At 37.7% G+C, this 19889-nt stretch overlaps 2 protein-coding genes across 5 annotated transcripts in view; both read left to right on the top strand.

Annotated features, from left to right (window-relative positions):
* The window catches only part of UBE2W (ubiquitin conjugating enzyme E2 W), a 62778-nt gene extending 53293 nt beyond the window's left edge, over positions 1 to 9485 (top strand). For both annotated transcript variants that reach the window (XR_011724577.1, XR_011724576.1), the window contains exons 6-7: positions 8062 to 8269; positions 9386 to 9485. The gene's annotated coding sequence lies outside the window, so the exon portion shown is untranslated. The remainder of the gene's footprint in view (positions 1 to 8061; positions 8270 to 9385) is intronic.
* The window catches only part of STAU2 (staufen double-stranded RNA binding protein 2), a 141757-nt gene continuing 129938 nt past the window's right edge, over positions 8071 to 19889 (top strand). For all 3 annotated transcript variants that reach the window (XM_071737786.1, XM_071737784.1, XM_071737785.1), the window contains exons 1-4: positions 8071 to 8269; positions 9386 to 9516; positions 12363 to 12522; positions 14855 to 14990. In XM_071737786.1, coding sequence (XP_071593887.1) covers positions 8071 to 8269; positions 9386 to 9516; positions 12363 to 12522; positions 14855 to 14990 — 626 coding nt within the window. The remainder of the gene's footprint in view (positions 8270 to 9385; positions 9517 to 12362; positions 12523 to 14854; positions 14991 to 19889) is intronic.

The raw sequence follows: 19889 nt of genomic DNA, 5'->3' as shown, positions 1-19889 counted from the left end.
TGCTTTCATGTCTGCCTGTGAAGTCTAAACTTGAGACTGTCTGGTACACACAGAACCTGCCTGTAATTTCTCTGTTAGAAGAGAAAAGGCTGCAGCCATTCAGTTATGCAGTAAGATGCACTGTGGCCTGAGTTGCTCCTTTCTCAGCTTTTTATGTCAGCCTCGCTGTTGCCAGGGAAGCAAGGGGAAAGTTCCATTCCTGCCTGTCAGTATGCTCCATTTTCTCTTACGTTTCTCTTTTTACAAGTTTTTTGGCTTTTGCACACACATGTGTGCATCAGGGATTAGGGCATTCAGTGCCCTGACCCCTGCATTTTCCATCATTCCGCGTATAAAGACCCATCTTAGGCAAATACATTAGGTGGGAGACCTCTCTGTAATTGTGTTTGTTAGCTTAATAAGGTCCATGACTGCCTATTTTTCAAAGACATAGGTTTTGGGTATGTTTCAGCTATCTGTATTTCAGCATCTAGTGCAGTTTGAGTCAGTAAGTTATCCTGTTAAGCCTTCATCTGCCACTCAGTTGTGTGGTTTAATTAAGCTGAGGTTAGAAGCCTACTTTTTATAGCATAGAATAACTCCCTTCTGCTGGCTGTACTGACTAGGGCCATAACACATTTGTTTAAACATATATAGTATTGCCATTTTACTGCCTTTTCAAGTCAGGGTTTACCTAAACCATCTGTCACATGCAGTATCAGATGTGGCGTGGTCCTCCGAGACAGGACTTCTGCTTGTTGAAGCAGCAGCTGATGGACTATGCAGGTATCCAGATGGGGATTTTTAGGACATCTTAAATGGCACTGAAAAAGCACAAGTGAACTACTGAATTCCATACATTATTTTCTTTGACTCCATTGGAAGTTAATTTGGAAACCTATGTAATAGATGTCTTTAGTTCTTACCTGAACCCTCAGATCTCACCATACAGCAGTGCCATGTGGTATGGGTAACTTTTCTGCTATGAGATATACAGTGTGTGTAGATGAACTTGTAGATCACTCATTTTTCATATTAGTTACTTGTCTATTGCTGTGATAGTTTAAGCAATTTACCACATCCAAAATGCTTTCCTATTATATTTATTTGATCTGTGACAGATACTATGTATTTCAAGTTTTATGAGTCTTACCTCAATTACAGGGTAAGGCTTCTCTCCTCTAGCCCCCTTGCTAACACATCATAATTAAATGGCAACAAACCCACCCACCTTTGGGCACTTTGCTGATTGAAAAAATCTTAGTTTTAATCTTGGATTTCATAACTAGTTACCATGTATGTCTGGTTTGATTTTGTTTGGAAGTGTTCCTTACTTTTTAAAATTACAGAAAACTGTTGAAAAAATTGAGTTGTTGGATTGAATCAGTGATAGATATAAGTAATATGTATTCCAAGAAATGGGAATATGGTCATTGATTTAGAAATTTATATGCCTCATTTAGCATCTTGGGCACAAATTTAGTTTCATGATGAAAGAAGTCTGCAAGATAAAGCAGTTTTCTAGGTCAGTCTTCTGAGACTTCACTTTGGGTTTTTTTAGGTTTATTGTTTGTTTTTGTTGTGGCTTTTCTTAATGCACTTGTCTTATGTAGTAATTCAAAAGGGAAGTTGAGCTGACTGCTGTCTGAAGAAGTGGCTGAAAAATATTATGAGTGCAGATTTTTTTATCTGTTTGATTTCCTACTTGGTTTTTTTTAATCTCTTAAAAAGTAACTTCCTGTCTCTCAGAAAGCTACTTCCTGATCATTCATAGGAGTTTGAGAAGGATATTCCTCTGCAGATTGTAATATCCTTACAAAAACTTCTGTGTTTTCTCCAAGTTCAGAAGAATTCAATGTTCTGAGCTGGAGCTCAGGGCAGCCTCCTGGCCCTGCCTTACCATCCCGTGGGGTGATCTGCAACACTTTTCTGCTCCAGTCCAAGAGCAAAGGAAGCTGCTTGTAAGAAACTGTGGTATTTAGTCAGTTCCCAGGGGCTGGGTTAGGCCTTTTTGTAAGCCTTGCAGCTCCTTTGATTTTAAGGATTAGTCCCTAAAATTCTGTGTCAATTCACCTTCCCTTTTGTGGTGCAACTTTGTCTTAGGTTGTGAATTATTTTATTAAAATAAAAGTGTTAGTGATCCTTCTTTTATATTTCAGGAAAGTAAAATTCTTTTAAGGCTTTACTTCACTTGCTGTCATGTATTACTTGTTAATTAGCCAGTAACTATGTTCAGATTTCCACCACAATCAAGATTCTGTAGTGTAAGACAATGTAAAAAAAAAGAAATACAGACCACAATTTAAGATGAGATTATCAGGGATGAAATTGCAGGTTTTGAATGGAACAGTGGGAAAGAGCTGAACTTGGGTCTGTGTTTTTTAAGCTTATTAGCAAGGGTTGAACGGGCTAATTCCTCCAGGTCAGGAGTTTATGGCTCTGCCTGTGCAAACAGGGAGGCTTTTCTGATCTTCCTCCTCACCTGTATGTGAGCTGGTTCAGTGAGGTGAATGGACAGAATCCCTTTTTGCTGTAGGGAAGGGAGGACACTGGGATTATCCCATGCTATGGCAGCAAGTCATTAGAGCAGTTTGGCTGCTGGCAAACCACCCCTAGTAAGGAAAAGAGCAACAAATAGATGGAGAAGAAAATGGGGAAGGCAAACAGCAGGGACCAGCAGCAATACATTATGTATATGTGTATAGAGAGAGACCTTTTGTGATTTCAGGCATAGTTTGTCAGTTTTGCCTATTTAAAATGTATAAATAAGACAAATGTTGTCAGTAGTTCTAGATAACCATCTGCTGACTTGCTTTAGGTCGTGCTCTTGCTAAACTGCTACTGTTTGGCTGTCTGGTTACATGACTTTATAGAATAGAAAAGATTGAATTAACAACTGCTGTGAAGCTAATAGAGAACTGAGTGTTTTCTGTCATCCACAAATAAGATGCTAGGTATAACACAGTAAAAAGAAATTAAATAAAGCTTAGGACTTCTGTAGTACTTTTTACATTCACATACATGTAAATATTTACTGCAAATGTGAGAAGTGGCACGCAAAAAATACATTTTACCTTTTGGCAGCTTTGTATGTTTTTGTGTAACAGAGTGAAGTAGTATCAGGAGAACAGGAGGAGAATATATAGTTTAATAAAATTTTAAGGCTCAAACTAAAACAAAATCTTCCTTGGTTAGGAAGCTGTTAGGTTTATTAGGGTACTATGACTTGGACCTTTTACAGAAGAATTGTATTAACAAGCTGCTAACCAGAGCAGAGGTTGTCTGGAACAAAAGCACTGAGATGCTGTCTGCTTAGACACTGTTCCCAATTGTTTTAAAGCTGATTAAGAATGGTAATGAGACAGGGACACCAGAGTGAAAAGAGGAGATGTGTTTTACTGGTGATAACTGAATCATACAACCAAATAAGAAAAATACAGAACAAAGTGCTTAAAGCAGACAGCTTGAAAATATACAGGGTAAAGGCAAGAGGGCATGGTCTTAAGCTCTTCCAGGGGAGGTTTAGGTTATATATTAGGAAGAAGTTCTTTACAGAAAGGGTGATCAGGCATTGGAATGGGCTGCCCAGGGACTTGGTGGATTCTCTGTCCCTGGAGGTTTTTAAGAGGAGACTGATGTGGCACTCAGTGCCATGGTCTGGGAACCACGGTGGAAGTGGATCTAGGGTTGGACTTGATGATCTCAGCGGTCCCTTCCAACCCAGCTGATTCTATGATTCTATGATTCTATGATTACTACATAAGAGAAAGGAGAGTGATTAAGAGAGAAACATCACCACGTGCATATATTGCCATCACCCAGATCTGCAGTCACTGGGGAGCCCCGGCTGCAGTGAGGATTTGGAGAGCCCTTCCCGGCAAGTGGGAAAATCCTATGCAGTGTGTCCACCCATAGGTGAGGCATCCAGAGTTGCTGCAAGGGGGTCCAGACTCATATGCTAAACAACCTGCAAGTCAGGATGACTTTGCATATTACACTATGCAGAAACATCTGGTTCATCTCTGGACCAGCCGTGAGCAGGACTGGGCCAGAGTCCAGGGCATGGCTGGCAGAGTTTCTTTAACATGCTCTCTTTTGAAGCATCAGGTCAATTATTTTTGATAAATGGTGTTTTTAATGATTAATACAAGGATGCAATGCCAATTATTTTTTATGTACAAGGACACTATCTCAATTATTTTTGCTATTTCCATAGACAGTAACTCTGGCCTGAGTCTGTTGTCCAAGCCTCAGCACTACTATACAAGGACAGGATTCATCTATAGGTCAGCTCTGCCTTGGGCCTGCTGTCCAAGCCTTAGCACTACCCAAGCCTTTTGTGATGGTATTCCTGTGGCTTTTCACTGATGATGAAGATGAAACAGTACACTTAATAAATCTGTAGCTTCTGTAAAGCAGGCTGGAAGGGGACTGCAAACACAGCAGAACTAGTATTAGAATTTAATATGATCTTCAAAAACTGAAACAATAGTTTTTTTTTCTTTTGCTTTTTCTTTTGTTACGGAATTGAAAGAGGTCAAGAACAAAGTCTCATTAACTGCAGAACAGTCAGATTCACAAACAGCACAAACTACATCTTGCTGGGTAGCAGTTCTGCAGAAAAGGGCCTGGTATCATTAATATGATACTGCTGTGAAAAACAGGCTCCCATTGGCATATGTAAGCAACAGTAATGGATGAGAATCAAGCTGTATCAAGTAGTTTTTCTTACTCAGCAGTGACTGACCCTCAGCTGATATCTTTGTAATGCACTTCACAAACATGTAGTATGTGCCTGGTGTAATGTCCTGGTACACAGGTTTTGCTATGTTGAGTTGTAGGCCAGAGAAGTGTGGAAGTGTGGTAGCACCCTGGTGCATCTCAGTGTTGTTGCTTTCTGCACAGGTGAAGTCCTGTCTTCTGCTTTAGCTCATCAGCTCATCTGTTTCTCAGAGTGTTGATTTTTCATATAGCAACCTGTCTTTTTCAATTTTTCCACATTGTGAAAGTGTGTTTTAACTTGAAAACTCAATCTTCTTGTTTTCCACCTTTTCTGTTCTTTGCGTGTTGTTTATTCAGTTGGTGTGACATATTCTAAGAATCATTTCACCTGAGTATTTACTTTGTATCATATGACAAGAGATGTAGTGATATAAAGCAATTTGTATTCTAGAAAAGTAGAAGAAATTATAGTAATAAAAAAAAATAGAAGTAATTCTTTATGGTGTGGGATGCTTTTTCTCATGACATGAGTGTATTCAGTGTTGTTAAAAATATGCTGCATCTTCAAATATACCTAATTTAATGTTGTGTTTCTTAAATTACTAGAAAAACAAATGGTGTATTCAACAGCAATATTTTAACTTCAAAATGTGAGACGGTTTTGTTTTCTTGGAAGTTTTTTCTGGGTTCTTTGTGCAAGAGGTAAATTCACAGCTTATACATAGTTTGACAAGAAAGTTAACACCACCTGTTTACTGAAACTTGTGTAGTTTCATATGTAAAAAAGTACTTTAAAAAGCAGAAATGAAGTAAAATGCAATTATAATATATTTATATCCCTGCTGTCACATTTCTAATACAACTGTGCAGGTTAGAATGAGAGAGAAAAACATTGCAGCACTTCGGAAGGCACCATAAGCCCTGGAGTGTAACTACAGAAATGGCAGAGTTGTCACTTGTGGACTTCAGCTGGGTAGAGATGTGGGTGAATAAGGCTGCAAGAAATGTCATTGCTGTGTTGTCTCAGTGTGGCAGCTGGTGGCTTGATAAAGGCACAAAGCTGTCAGACACAGCTGTGCAATCCAGCTTCCTCAGAAAGATCCAGGTGAATTCCCTAGCATCCAGGGAAACTCTTCTGGAAAGACTTGGGTGGAGCAGTTTCCTAGATGTGAGTTGGGTTAACCACCTGAAATGAGGTGTGGGGGCTTTTCTAACTCTGTTCATAAAATCATAAATAAACTATCCCTTATATGTGCCAGATTAAAAAAAAATATTGACACAGAACATGCATATTTGGTGTCTGACCATCTTGGTGAAATGTTTCTCTCCTAAGTCATATATTTTGTTGGGTAGTAGCAAACTGGTCTGTGTTTGTGGGTTGAAGGCCGCAAAATATTTTTGCTTCACTGTCTGTAAAATACTACAGGACTGTAAAAAAAATTATAAAGATGTGGGTGTAAAAAAAGTAAAGACAAGATACAGCATATAGACTTTGTACCTTTTTTGTCATGACATCAAAAATTATTTGCTTGGCAGTGTGAAAATGGCATGAGATTGTTGTGGTTCTCTACTAGTGGGTTTTTAGAACCAATTACAAATTTATTATCTCCATATCTAATCTACTTAAGAGATAGTCCCTACAATTATATTTACCTCCTGGACTTCTTTGTTTTATATGGATTAAATTACAAAATAGTTACAGTTTCTTGTAGGAGTTCTGCAGCTTTAGATGCATAAGAAAACCCCAGTACTTAATATGCTATGGTTTTATTCTGCTTTAATTCTCTATGTACTTTCCTGCAGGACAGTGGTTTTTTTCTCTCTTGTTGATTCTTACAGTTGCATGATACTGTTATCAAACTGGATTTTTTAATCCTTAATGGAAAGGGATCAATCCTACAATTTATCCCTTCTGAACAGCAGTACTATGGAACACATTATTTTATTTGATTATTAATAAGTTCTGATTTATTGGGAAGAAGAATAAACTTCAAGGTTTGGGAAGCTGAAAGGGTAATTCACATCTGGCAAGGCCTGAGAAAAGGTGTTCAGTAGTAGCAGTTCATGTAGTGTGTGTGATGGCTTTCTTGTACTCATGTTTGCCAGCTAAAATGCTGTAAATACTCTAGGTGTTTCTTTAATTATTATGATGATAATTCATCCTATGCTGGTTTCATTTGAAAGATGTTTAATAAATAGGGCTGATTCTGCCATAATTGACTGATGCTTACAATAAAGGAAGTTTTTTAATGCATTCTGATCAGTACTAATATATTTCAAATCAGAATTAAACACCTAGAATCATATCAAAGAATTCTATAGCTATACACATTCTCAGTCATGAAGTTAGAAGAGCCTAACAATATTGCTCTATTTTAGGACATTTGCTGTTCAGTGACAGCAGGATTTTTACAGTCTTAATTTAGTCTGAATTTTTGAAGACACAAAGTATTTGAATATATCTCAACTGACTGCAAATGTATTTTTAAAATCTGCTACTATTAGCATCTTACTTATAATATTTCTAAAAAGGGCAAGTGATTGCATCTCAAGTTTTAATTTATCTTTTTTACTTTTGCCTTTCCAGAGATTTAAATTGCTCATCTGTCTTTCCTCAGTAATAAAAATGGCATTCCAGTCTCGTCTCCCAAGCACAGAGTCACAGTAATAAGATTTATTATTTTCATTTCACCAGTTCAACTGTGCTGAAGTAGTTGCACTCTATGGTGTATGAAGTGATTTGGGACCTTAATCCAGCAGTACTGTCCCTCTGAGTAGAGACAGTTGGAGGCTTTTAATGGATTTGGAGGGAGGCAAAAATACTGATGTAATCACATTGTGTTAGTAGTTGTGCTCTTTTCAGTAAGACCTTGGTTATGAAGTTTTTCAGGTGTTGGATGGGATTTTTGCTTAGAAAGAGAGAATTACCACAACAGAAGTAGCAAATTACTTAGTGGTAGGAGTGCTGTGTGGTTTGCTTCTTTGCAAAGACATCCCCTCGACAAAATTGGCAGGTGATACTCTCACCCACAGAAAAATTCTATGGAATTTTATTCTAGAATAATAATTCTTCCTGCTGTCTTTCAGGCAGGGTCACCTTATAGTTGAGCAACAGAACCTGGAGTCAGGTCATGTGGGTGGTACCCTGGTGGTATTCTTCAGTTGTGAGCTCCATTTCTCTGTGCATCATTTTGGAAGCAGTGTTTGCAGAGGCATGACTTCTGTGGCTAGTATTTTCTTTTGTTTGTTTTGTTTTTTTGGTAGATTTGTTGCCCAGATCCAGGAGCTAAAAAGAAATGCTGCTAATATCACTATCACCACTTGACATGCAATCTGCTCATAATAATTTGTTTGTTCCAGTGATAGGCAATGGCACAAGTTAAGATGCAGACTACAGCAAACCTGTCTGGACCTACCATGTCCCCTATGGTGCTACCCCTGCCAGTTACAACTACAAATACACTGGGTCTGCCATCCTCAATGAATGGATCCATTTCAGAATCAGCTGCCAGCTGTAGCAGTCCTACTGCCAGCCTCGGGGATCCTGCACCTACGAGCACCCCACCAGGTAAGCTGGTCCGGGTTTATTTTTTTGGGGGTTCAAATTCATCTTTCTGGTGACTAGTTAATTAAAAACAAACATAAAAGTTAGGTCTTAAAGAGAATTGAAATAAAGAAAAAAATCTCACAAAAATGTTTTGGCTAAATAGACTGTTTGCTAAGTTGGAAATGCTTCAGTAACTTAAGCAACTCTAAAGACAACAGTCTTTCTTTAACTAAGCTCAGATTTACAGTGGAGTGTTGATCACTGATAAAAAAAGCTCAGAAAAGAACATGTCTATTATGTAAAATTCTGAGTGTATCTTTCATAGAGAAGTTTTAATGGTGCAGGAAGGTCTCCAAGAGTATTTCTCTTCCCTAGAACAGAATGTCTTGAGACTGCTTGGCAGTATTTGGTGTTTCCTTTGTAGCCTAATAAATGCTGTAGTTCCTATGCTGAACTGGGTATAAAATACAGAAATGTAATCCTCAAAAAATCAGCAAGAAATGACAGTGTGTGAGAGGGATAAATATAAATAAGCTGAAAAAAAAAACAGTTAAAAGTTAAAAAATAGTAGGGTAGTGTACATGAAGTAAAAAGTCTAAGCAAAGCGGAACAAAATCCCTAAAGTGGGAGGAAAAGGGGTCTTTTAGAGTGCTCTGAGAGTGACTTTATTATCGTGAGAAAAGTATAAAACACTGGGAAGAAGGGAGAAGCAAGTGGGGACCACAGGGTTTCATCTGCTCTATTTGTCTTGCAACTCTTAAGCTATACACTTCTGCAGAGTGTTGAGAAACCATTCTGAAAGTCAGTTCCTGGAACCAGTACACTCCTAACAGTAAACTTGGGTGACATGAGAATATGTACATGCCCTCCTACACTGTCATCTCTTACAGACACATTTTGGAAAGAAATAGTTGTGTTTTTTTTAAATTGCATGTAATCAAAATGGTTATTTTAAAATGCATATTCTCCTATGATTAGTACATAAATAGTATGTAAACATTGTAATTAGCATATGTGTAACATTATTTTTTAGTCTAAGTATTTTCTTTTCTAAGCATGCTGCTGCTTTTGCAAAGCTTTGCGAAGTTGTGAAGAATACATTTCTCCACAAAAACTTTACAGACTCTTTATTTACAGCTCCTCTCCAAGATAACATGGCAAACCCCAAAGAGAAAACTCCAATGTGTCTGGTAAATGAGTTAGCCCGTTTCAATAGAATTCAACCCCAGTATAAGCTTCTGAATGAAAGAGGGCCTGCTCATGCCAAGGTAAGGTCACAGTTCCAGGTGATGAGCCATACCTTAAATGCTGAACAGATAATGTCATTGTCTGGACGAGTGTGCTTGTCAAACACAGCCACATTTCTAATGTAAGGTGATTCTTACTCTATTTTGCTTTCTTTTCTTTTTACACTTTCAACAAGTATGTCTCTATTTTTGTTGAAGCCATGCAGATCATTTGGTACCTCACTGCAACTTCCACCTTTGAGTTTATTTTTGTTGGTCTCTAAAAAAACCATATAAAGATCTTTCCAGGGTATCACCACCCATTCTTAATCATTATGGAACATTTGACTTTTTTAAGCTGCATGAATCTTTCTCTCCACCTGGTGTGTTTTATGATAACTACCTCTGCATTTGTTTCATGTTAGTGCAGATGAACAAGCTAGTATGTGTCATTTTTTAAAGTGCTTATTGATACAATTCTGTGTCCATAAAGTTGATCTCATTGACACAGTGTTATCAGATTTTGCATTCTAGGCCACAAACTTTATTACTGTTCTTTTGTCTAAATTCTGAGCAAGTTTAAGATTTAGGGAGATACTAAGATTCCTAGTGTCATTGTAACATTCAAGTTTCTATTGAACTGACAATTAATTCTGGTCAGTTCTCCTATCAGTTTTGTTATCCTACATAATTTCATAAGTATAAATTAGGATAGAAGCTAGCAATGAATGGCTGCTTTGTGCTCAGTATTTCTGAAATGGTAAAATTGGGTAAGACAGTGGAGTCACACTGCAGATTAGTAACAGCTTCAGCCAGTCATGGGCTGTCCCTCTGCCATTGCCCCTTGTTTCTGAGTTGCACTTTATGTTGTCAGCCAGCACAGAGTTGATGCAAATCACTGACCCCCTGGTTTGATGGTTGGTTGTGCATCCTTTATGCTGGTGGAAATGTCAGCAGGTGCAGGGCTCCTGAGACTCAGCAGGCTTCTAGGATCCCTCATTGAGAAAGGAAATTGAAGTGCTCTTCCCCTTCCTGAGTTATTTGGCACCACAAGGCATGCTGGTTGGTTGGTTTTAGGTTGCATCATATTAAATCTGTTGTGCTTTCTTGTCAGTGTTGTGTTGTGTATTTATTTTGTTAGCTTTTTTCCATTATTATGACATAATAAGTGCTTTGGTTGTACCAAAAGGTGTGGTTTTGGCAGTGTGCATTCCTCAGCAGTAAAGAGATTCAAGTTCCATTACACCCATCCTGTAGTTTAAATTTTAGCAGGGTGAGTTCATGTATTTATGAGTACTTTTAAGGGAACTAATATATTTGAAAGGACTTAATCTTCATTAGCTGCACTTTTGAAATCCAAATTTTCAATTGACATACTAATTTTTTAGGTTTTCAGTTTACTTGCTTTTTTTCAATTACACTAATGGTCAAAAAAAGAGAAATGTGCTCTCTAGATTCAGAAAAATGTCAAGTCTGATTTTGGCCTGTGCAGCAAATGAAAACAACTAAGAAAGAAAGTGGGATGAAAAAGAGTGATAGTAGTAAGACTCTGCATCCTTGTGTACTTTAAAATATGAAAAGCAGAGACATGGAAATTATTATGACTGTATTAGCATTTTAGTGTTACATCTTGCTGGTAAAATGATGATCTACCTGATAGAATTTGTGAAACAGGGCTGAGTTTGTCGTGCAGGATGTGATGCTGCTGCTGTTTGTCATCAAGGACAAACATCAAGGAGCATCTCATTTTGCTTTTCTCCTGCACATACTTTGTTCCTGTCCACCAGTGGCTTTCAAGATTTTCTGAGACATGCTGTAAAAAATAGATGTCTGTGTTGTGACCACACACTGGACACATTGTCTCTTGAGAGTATGTGCCTTTTGACAATTTGAATGAAATGGGAAACTACAAACAGTGGGGCTGGGAAAGAAGTGGAGAACTGGAGCTTCATGACAGTGTGATTAGGGTTTCTAGGAGCCTGACCTCCAGGTGGATTCATCATAATAAGAAAAATGCATAAACAACTTTTTCAAATACATTTTTCTCCTCTTGTTCTTACATGCTAAAATTTAAACAGAGCGTGTACATATCTTACAGAAGATAGACTCTACCTCATGTTTTAAATATGTGTTGAGTTTTATCTTCACAACTTGTGCAGTGTAGATAATGCCTGAAATAATCCTTTTTTGCAGATTTTGAAATATATATATTGTTTTTATCAGTAGTCCATTTCTGCACTCTTGAATTTTTACAGTTCCTGTCCTCACTTTAGAGTTCATGTTAAAGAATTGAAGTTTCATTCAAGGATACTTATTTTCTTTCTTGCTTTATATTCTTGAACGTATTTGAGTTCTCACTCTACCCTAAGATGGTGTTATTTTCAGAAGTCAGGTTCTGTGATAGATTCTTCCACTGGGTAAAACTATTTGGGCCAAATTGTCCACTGCCTTGAGGAGTGTAATAGTTTATATCCATTTGGAATTATTACAGAAGTTTGAGGCTTCTTTTGGTAGCGTTCTTTACCTTTCTTCTACAGGTGAAGTGACTAAATGCATTCAAATGTGAAGAAATGTGGTCTGAACTGACTTGTATGTAGCCTACCAAAAGCAGATGATCAGTTTGCAGTTATCATTACTTAGTTTAATTATTATTATGTTCTTTGTTAGTTGGCATTAACTTAACACCATTTTACTTTGTCATTTGAAAGGCCAAGTATTTCCCTCTGATAAGGGCTCACTGATCTCTGTAAGAAGCAGGTGTGTTATCTGGGAGTTGAATATAATGAAAAGAGAACGTGGTTTCTATTCAGCCCTGGAAGTTTTTATACAGATTGGTCTAATCCACAGTGATAATCTTGCCAGTGTTTACCTGTTCTTTGTCTTTGAAGATGTTCACAGTGCAGCTGACTCTTGGAGAACAGACCTGGGAAGCTGAAGGAAGCAGTATTAAAAAGGCCCAACATGCTGCTGCTAGCAAAGCATTGAGTGAAACTACCCTTCCCAAGCCAACGCCTAGACCACCCAAAAATAATGTTAACAATAATCCAGGTATGACATTTTCCTCTGTGAAATAAATCTTTTTGAATTGTTGGAATATTCTACCATGAATTTAGTCAAATCAATATAGCTGTCATATATAGGTTTGATAGTATGAAGAATAATACACTAGTGTGAAGATACAACAAAGAACACCTGGTGAGCTTGCACAGGAGAATTTGCAGTGCCTGTCCCTAAAATGGTTGAACTGTAAGTGAATATGATTATTTAGATAATGTTTGGATGTATGCAAACTGGTTGTATGCCAGTAACAGTAGACAGAACTGACCACTGGTGCCACAGTAAAACATTTTTTCTGAAGAAAAATCTTATTTTACGTAATTTTCCAAGGAAAATCCAAATTTTACTCAGTCCAATCCTATGAAATTGCATTTGCAGCCCTAAGAAAATGTTGGGTTTTTGCATGAGAAGTTTGACAGGTAATCCCTGCATAGCAGGTTTCCCTTCGTAGCAGCCTGTGTTTTCAAAAGGCTTACAAATGGCTTTATAAACTATTATTTGAAAAATAAAAAGAATGTATATTGGTGTTTTGCATATTTCAATTCGAGGCATTACCTGTGAGTTGCCTTCTATGCATGCAACATGTTTTGAGGTACACATCTCAGCCACATGCTCAGTGATCTTTTCCATCTTGTTCTGTAAAATAAATTTAAAAAAATATTCCTAGCTTTATTTCACATTAATATAAAAGAGACCGAATGGTGAGAAAGTAAGTAACTGTTTCTTTCTTTTCTTGTATTTTTACACTGTTTATCCCCTCTCTTTCCACTTTTCCCTTTTTATTCTTTCTACTGCCCCCAGCCCTTTTAAAGTAAAGTCTTATTCAGCCACTTTCTTAAAATGGAGTAATTTTATAGTTAATAATCTTTCTGTCAGAAAAAAAGCAGGAGTAAATTTCCCTTAGAGCTTTTGAGTATTATCCTGAGCATTAGGCATTAAGGATGTGTAATGAGAGTGGTGGGGTAGTAATTTCTTGCTCCTTTGGAGGTCAGTACATTGCTAGTCTGGACCCAGGTCACTGGTTTTGCCCTCTGTCCTTCACAATCACTGTGACTTTTTCTGGATGTTTAGAAAGCAGGAGGCTCACACCTCTAAAAAAAATGGCCCTGAGTTTAATTCTTAACCTGGCATATTATCAATCAGCTTCTAGATTTTTTTTTTTATTATTTTTGCTTTTAGTGTATTCCGAAATGGAAAATCTGATAACAAAAGAAATAGTCTTTAAGAGACATCATTAAAAAAATTGTAAATCTTAATAATTTTGCCCTAAAAAAGATCCATTCTGTGTGTGCTGGTACCTTCCCATCAAAACGAGATTTTGTATTTTTATTATGTAGTTGAATTTGTAGTCACTCCTTGCTCTGGAAAATACAAATGGTTTTGTTGTTACAAGTTTTAGACTAAGTACTGCAAAAAATTTCTATAACTCCCATCATGTACTGCCTACAAAGCCTCAGTGGCAGATAGGCAGGTTCATCATAGATGGCTTAGATTGGTTTGAATGGGAGGAAATATTGGCTCATTTTAATTGAAATGTACTTTAATTTAATTTAGGATTTTCTTAAAATAATGAAAGTGAAGAATTCTGTAACTGAACATCTTAATAAAAAAATATATATAAATAAAGTCACAGTGTAGCTTTTTATTTGACCCATTGCAAACCATGTAAGTGGGGAAGTGCTGGTGGCTTTCTATTTTTGTACTGTGTCACCAGCAGATGGCTGTAGTAACACTGATTTCCAGTAGCTGTATTTTCAGCTTGTTAGATCATTAGTTTTAGTAATAAAGTTTTCAAATCTTGCAAAAAAACCATTTTTTTCTAACTTGTAAGATTACCAAATAGCCACAATAATGTCTGTTACTGCTTTTTTTTTTTTTTTTCCCATCCTTGTTTCTTCTTTTGTGATTTTATTTAATGTTGTTCAGTGGGATGAGACATTATTCTTTTAACTTTACAGTTAAAGTGTAATGAAAGTAAAGTCATGAAGTGTTATAATGTGTTATAAGTACTTTGGAAAGATGAATAACCAGCTTGATTTTAGCACTGAATTTCTCATTCACATGTGAAGATTGATCTGCTGAAGCTGCATAGAGAATGCACTGAGATAAATTTTCAAATGTTCTTTTTCATTGCCTGTGATAAAGTTGGCATCCATATTCCTGTCTGTCAGAGAAACTGAAATGTCTCAATGTGGTTGATTTTTTAATTAAAGAGTAAAAAAATAGGATGCCAGTCTCTCTTTGCTGCTCATCTCAGTCCTGCTTGTCTGTTTTGCTGAATTTGTGGTTTAAGTGCCTTATCTGTACTCTTTGTTTTTTGCAGGCAGTATAACTCCAACGGTGGAGCTGAATGGTCTGGCTATGAAAAGAGGAGAGCCTGCCATCTACAGGCCATTAGATCCAAAACCAATTCCCAATTACAGAGCAAATTATAATTTCCGGGGCATGTACAATCAGAGGTTTGTACTTTTTCACTTATTTGATGGGGTTTTTACCCTTTGCTCATCCATGTGTTCTAAATCTTTATGAGCTTTTTTTGTTATTTCATAGTGAAATGAACCTAAAATTTTTACTAAGGGGAGTCTGTGCAGCCTTATTTAGAAGCACTCATAATCTCCTGCTGAAAGAAGACAGGTGCCCTAAGCACATTGAAAGAAATAGAAACAATTTCCTTTTTTTTAAAAGTGTGCATACTGGAGTTAAAGTCATACTGGAGGAAGCAGAGCATTAACTTCAGAGAGAGGTTTTGCTTTTCTTTGCTGTTACTTTAGTCATGGGGTTAGAATGTGTACCATTAAAAATGAAGCACCCTTTTCTTAGAAATTGGATATAAAATTAGGAGGGCGGCATTTTGAAAATTGGCTTGAAATCATTCTCAGGTTTCCATTTTTTTAACCATTCTGCTGGGTCAGCTATCTCTGTTTCATAATCCTTGGTGTTTGGTTGGGAAAAATACTTAATTTCACAGTTTAGAAACCTATATTAAGAGACCCCCATCAATGTTGCCCTTACTGTAATAAGTTGAAGTAATTGTTGAGAGGATGAAAAAGTATTAATTTTTTTTTTTTTAACTATCTAAATTTTGAAACATCTACAGTTTTAATACAGATAGGAAAAACTGTTCTAGCTCATCCTGAATGAAATGCAATTTGTATCTAATGCAACACTCTGAAATAAACTTACGATAACATATGTGTTAATTTGTAATTCCAAGAATTTCTTTCTGTGAGATAAGTTTTCTTGCTGTTGTTCCTTATTTTTCTGAAGAGGAACTCTATTATTAATCAGGTATTTTGGAGCTCCAAAAGCAGTATCAAGTGTAATCTGCAAAGAAATTAAAAAAACAAACCAGGCCAGGAATTTCTAATAGCATGTTTTATCTGTGAAAAATGTTTCCTTTGTTATAAAGATTTACTTCGTGAGTTTCTTATTATTTTTTATTCATCACTATAAAAAAGAACAAGGTTATGAACTCTGGATATGTGTTTTTGTTCAGAAATGCTCTCTTTTTTGAAATTGAATTTATAGCATTGTTAAAAAATTAAGGAGTTTGAAATGAAAATGCAGCATTTCAGAATTGTGTAACAAAAGTATTTCAGTTGAATTAATCTCAGATTTTGAGACAATCATAACTTCAACGGTTTTAACATTTCATTCTGATTTATTTTTGTTTCTGTTTTTTAATTATTTTTAAAATAGCAACAATACCTAGAACTGTAAAAGACAAACAAAAATAACCTGGAAGAAAACTCATTACTGTACAGAAGAGTGCCTGATTATTGTATTGCTGATATTGTGTGGTATTTTTAGTCACTGTTGACCCAAGTCTCTGCTTGCATACATCATGATTTAAAATTCCTAACTGTGGTTAATATTTATAAATCCTACATGTATTTGAAGTTCTTATATAGTGAGATAAAAAGTCTAGGCTGAAAAAAAATGCAGGCTAGGAATAAACAGAAAATGGGGAGTTCTGGAATCTCATCTTAGTGAAACAAATTTGTAGAAGCAGAACCCTAAAACGCCAGTTGCGAAGTTTTAAGGTTTTCTTACTTCACTGAAAACTATTAGTGCAATCTTTTAAGTTTGCTTCTTTGAGAACTTTGTTAAGGTAAAATAGGACATGAGTTTTACTCTCTGGGTGCATAAGGCAGTCACAGGCATTTGTTTCTGATTACAGAACTTAACAGGAAGGGTGGGACAGGCTGGAATCTCTGCTTGCCTGCTTCATGTGCTTATTGGAGTGCAGCTGCCCAGGCATGGTGGCAAATAATGCTGTGGCTAGTAAATTGATAAATAGATAAAATTAACCAGTAAATAACTAGATCTGCCTTTCTGTCTGCAAAAACACATACCCCTGTGCATACACCAGCTCTCACAGGAATGCCAGAGTAAAGGGCAAACAAGAATGCCACACAGTATGATTTTGGGACTACTCCTGTGTTGTAAATAATTGCTCATCACCTTGTTTTCCAGTGGGAAGTGCTGGTCCATAACAATCCCAGTGAGAAAGGCACTTAGGTAACATTTAAAATGCTATTTATTAGAGCTGATGGTATAAGAGAATAGCATAGATAGTCTTCCACCCCTTCAGATGATGGGACCCCTGAGCATCTGACACTGCAACCCAAGCTCAGCCTGCCATGCAGACCTTGGCCATAGCTGAGATTTGCCCCTTCTCAGTCATCCATACTCATACAGGATTTTCTTACAAAGAGGCAACCCTGGCATTGCTTTAGTCAAAAACAGAAACGATGTTCACTTGAGAGCTCCAGTTCTGCTGCTGAAGACAAGGCTGCACAGATGGTGCCAAGGGAGAGCTGCTTGCAGGCCACTCTCTTGCAGTGAGTCTGTCCTACAGCTTGAGGGATTTGTGCAGCCCAACCCCATCCTGTGAGCCACCAGCCCCATCCTGTGCCCATGCTGGGCACAGGCCCTGCAGCACTGCAGCCCCTGCTGGCTCAGGATGGCTGCAGCTTGGGTCACGAGCTCTGCCATGTGCAGCATCCCTCTCCTCTGCCCTTGGGGAGTACCCCACTCTTCCTACTCATCCTCACTGGAGGGAAGTCTGGAGACAGATTCTGGATCTGTTACAATAACGAGCAAAGTCCCAAATATGAAGCAGATGCTGTAGTACTGTATAATATTCCCACGGTACCATATGTTACGTTTATTGTCTTCTACTGCCATGTTGTATTTAGCATTCATTTGCTGATTTTTAGCTGTCAGATAGAAGAGGAAGTGTAGTTGGGAATTCCCAAATAAATGCAAACCATATAGAAAAATAAGATTTGAAAAATGATGTAGGTAGGATGCTGTTAGAAGTATTTTTTATGTTCATCAGTTTCTGACTGTAGATTATTGTCTGTGGCTAAAGCAGATATAAACCATGCTAAGTACATTGGAAGGGTTTTTTTTTTCTTTCATACTGTGCCTAAATTCCCTTTACTGATCTCTGTTTTAAAAAATGTGCTTTTCAAATGTACAAATGTACAAATTAAGATCAGGAGATTGTTTTGGGGAATTTTGATTCTGGTGAGATGAGTGACGAGGAAAAACTTAAGTATGAAGTTCATCTCAGGGCCTATGTTTAGACCAGTTAAATCTAATGTTTCCAGTGGCACAAATGATCCTTTTCAGTAACTCCTGGAAAGGAGGCCTAAGAACTGGTATTTGTATGTCAAGTTGAAGGCTAGCTTCTGTGTCAGCCTAAGATGATTTAAGTTGAGATGCCAGTGATTCCTCCTTTGTCCCCAGCCTTTGTGTCCCTGCAGGTTTCCTGCCTCCAGCACTTGGGCACTGAGCAGCTCAGAAGTGAATCAATCTTGGGGTTTGTGGAGGGAGAGGAACAGAAAAGTTACTCCTAGCCTTAAAACTGTCCTTCAGTATCTCCTCACCTAGTATGGAGAAGTTTGTGCCCTCACTGAGGAGGGTGCAGAAATGTGTGTTTGTAAGTTAAGGGCTGATTTAAGCATGTGATAAACTCTATTTTCACATGGCAGTAGAGCATATTTATATGGGCACAGAGGATGTTGAAACAGGTTGACCTGCAAGGTGCAAAGATCCATTCTCAAGGTCTGCAGCTGACAGTGTAAATTGATACTGAAGGTGAAAGTTACTTTCATGGAAAGAAAGGAAAGCAAACAAGTAAAAATAGAAAGAGGGCAAGGGGAAAGTGGCCAGCTTGGAAGGGAAGTGGTGGGGTCTCCTGGATTAGCATCCTACCCTGGATGTTCTTTCCCATGCAGCACGTGTTGCCCACAACATTTTCCCATAGAAGTTCTGGGGGGTTCATTGGGAACTGCTTAAGCTCCCTCTTGCTTATGATGCTGATGGTGCTGCTTCAGGGCAGGTGTTGAACTCTGGCTGCTTATTGAGCTTTGTGCATGCATGTTCTTGGGCTCTGTAATGTCTAACAAAAGCTACTGCCAAGGGATGGGAAAAGGGCAGAGAAGGGTTACAGTATATTGTGGATACAACACTGTCAACATATTGGTATTTGCAGCTGAAGAACCTTGAGAATAACAGCATGGGAAGAAAAGCAGAGGGAAAATACAGCCAGAGAAACTCTGGAAAACATTGGCCAGGTGGCTTAGATTAAGGGTTACAGAGCTGCAAGTGGAAGGCAGGCTACAGAATTGCAAGTGCAAAACTCTTAGCAAGGCAAAGGTGAGGCATTTAAGGCAGTGTGGTGTTAGACTTTTAGATCTCTTCTTATGCTATATTAGGAACTGCAGAGCAAGTCTGCTCCCCTCTTAGTTAAGTAGATAAAATACAGTCCATATTGGGAGTAGGTGAAGTATGGATGTGTTAACCTGGCTCTTCACTTGAGCCAATGAATGCAATACTTGCTAGATTTTGTTAACAGTGTTGGGACATTGCTATTACACTGCATCTTGACCTGAGCTGCTAGAAGCCTGTGTGATGCTGAGCTGAATTATGTGAAGTTACCAGCTTGGGTCTCTGGTAGGTTTGGTATCTGTATGCTGCAGTTTATTTCACAAATAGGGAAGAACTTTAAACTTTTTTCATTCACTCTGTTGAGACAGCTTGGGAGCCCTCCCGGGATTTTCTTTATTCAAGTAAACTCCACATGAGTTTGGTACTAGGAAACTTGATGGCTTCTATATGGCAGAGCTTTTTTAAAAAGCTGTCAACCCTGAATCCAGCTGTGTTAGATAACTTTTTGCCACTGAAAATCTATCAGTTGTGTACCGCCTTTTTAAAGCCTCAGCAGTTGGAGTTTTGAGCAATTTTATAACAAAAGGCACACTTTCAGTTCAACCAGTATACACCACAGAAAAGCTGAAAATAGAGACCATTGCAGTTTGTGTAGCTTTTTTTATCTAAGAACTTTA

Source organism: Heliangelus exortis, chromosome 2 (assembly GCF_036169615.1).
Source record: "Heliangelus exortis chromosome 2, bHelExo1.hap1, whole genome shotgun sequence".
NCBI lineage: Eukaryota > Metazoa > Chordata > Aves > Apodiformes > Trochilidae > Heliangelus > Heliangelus exortis.
Note: the sequence above shows the minus strand (reverse complement) of the source record. Positions and strands in the feature narration are given on the sequence as shown.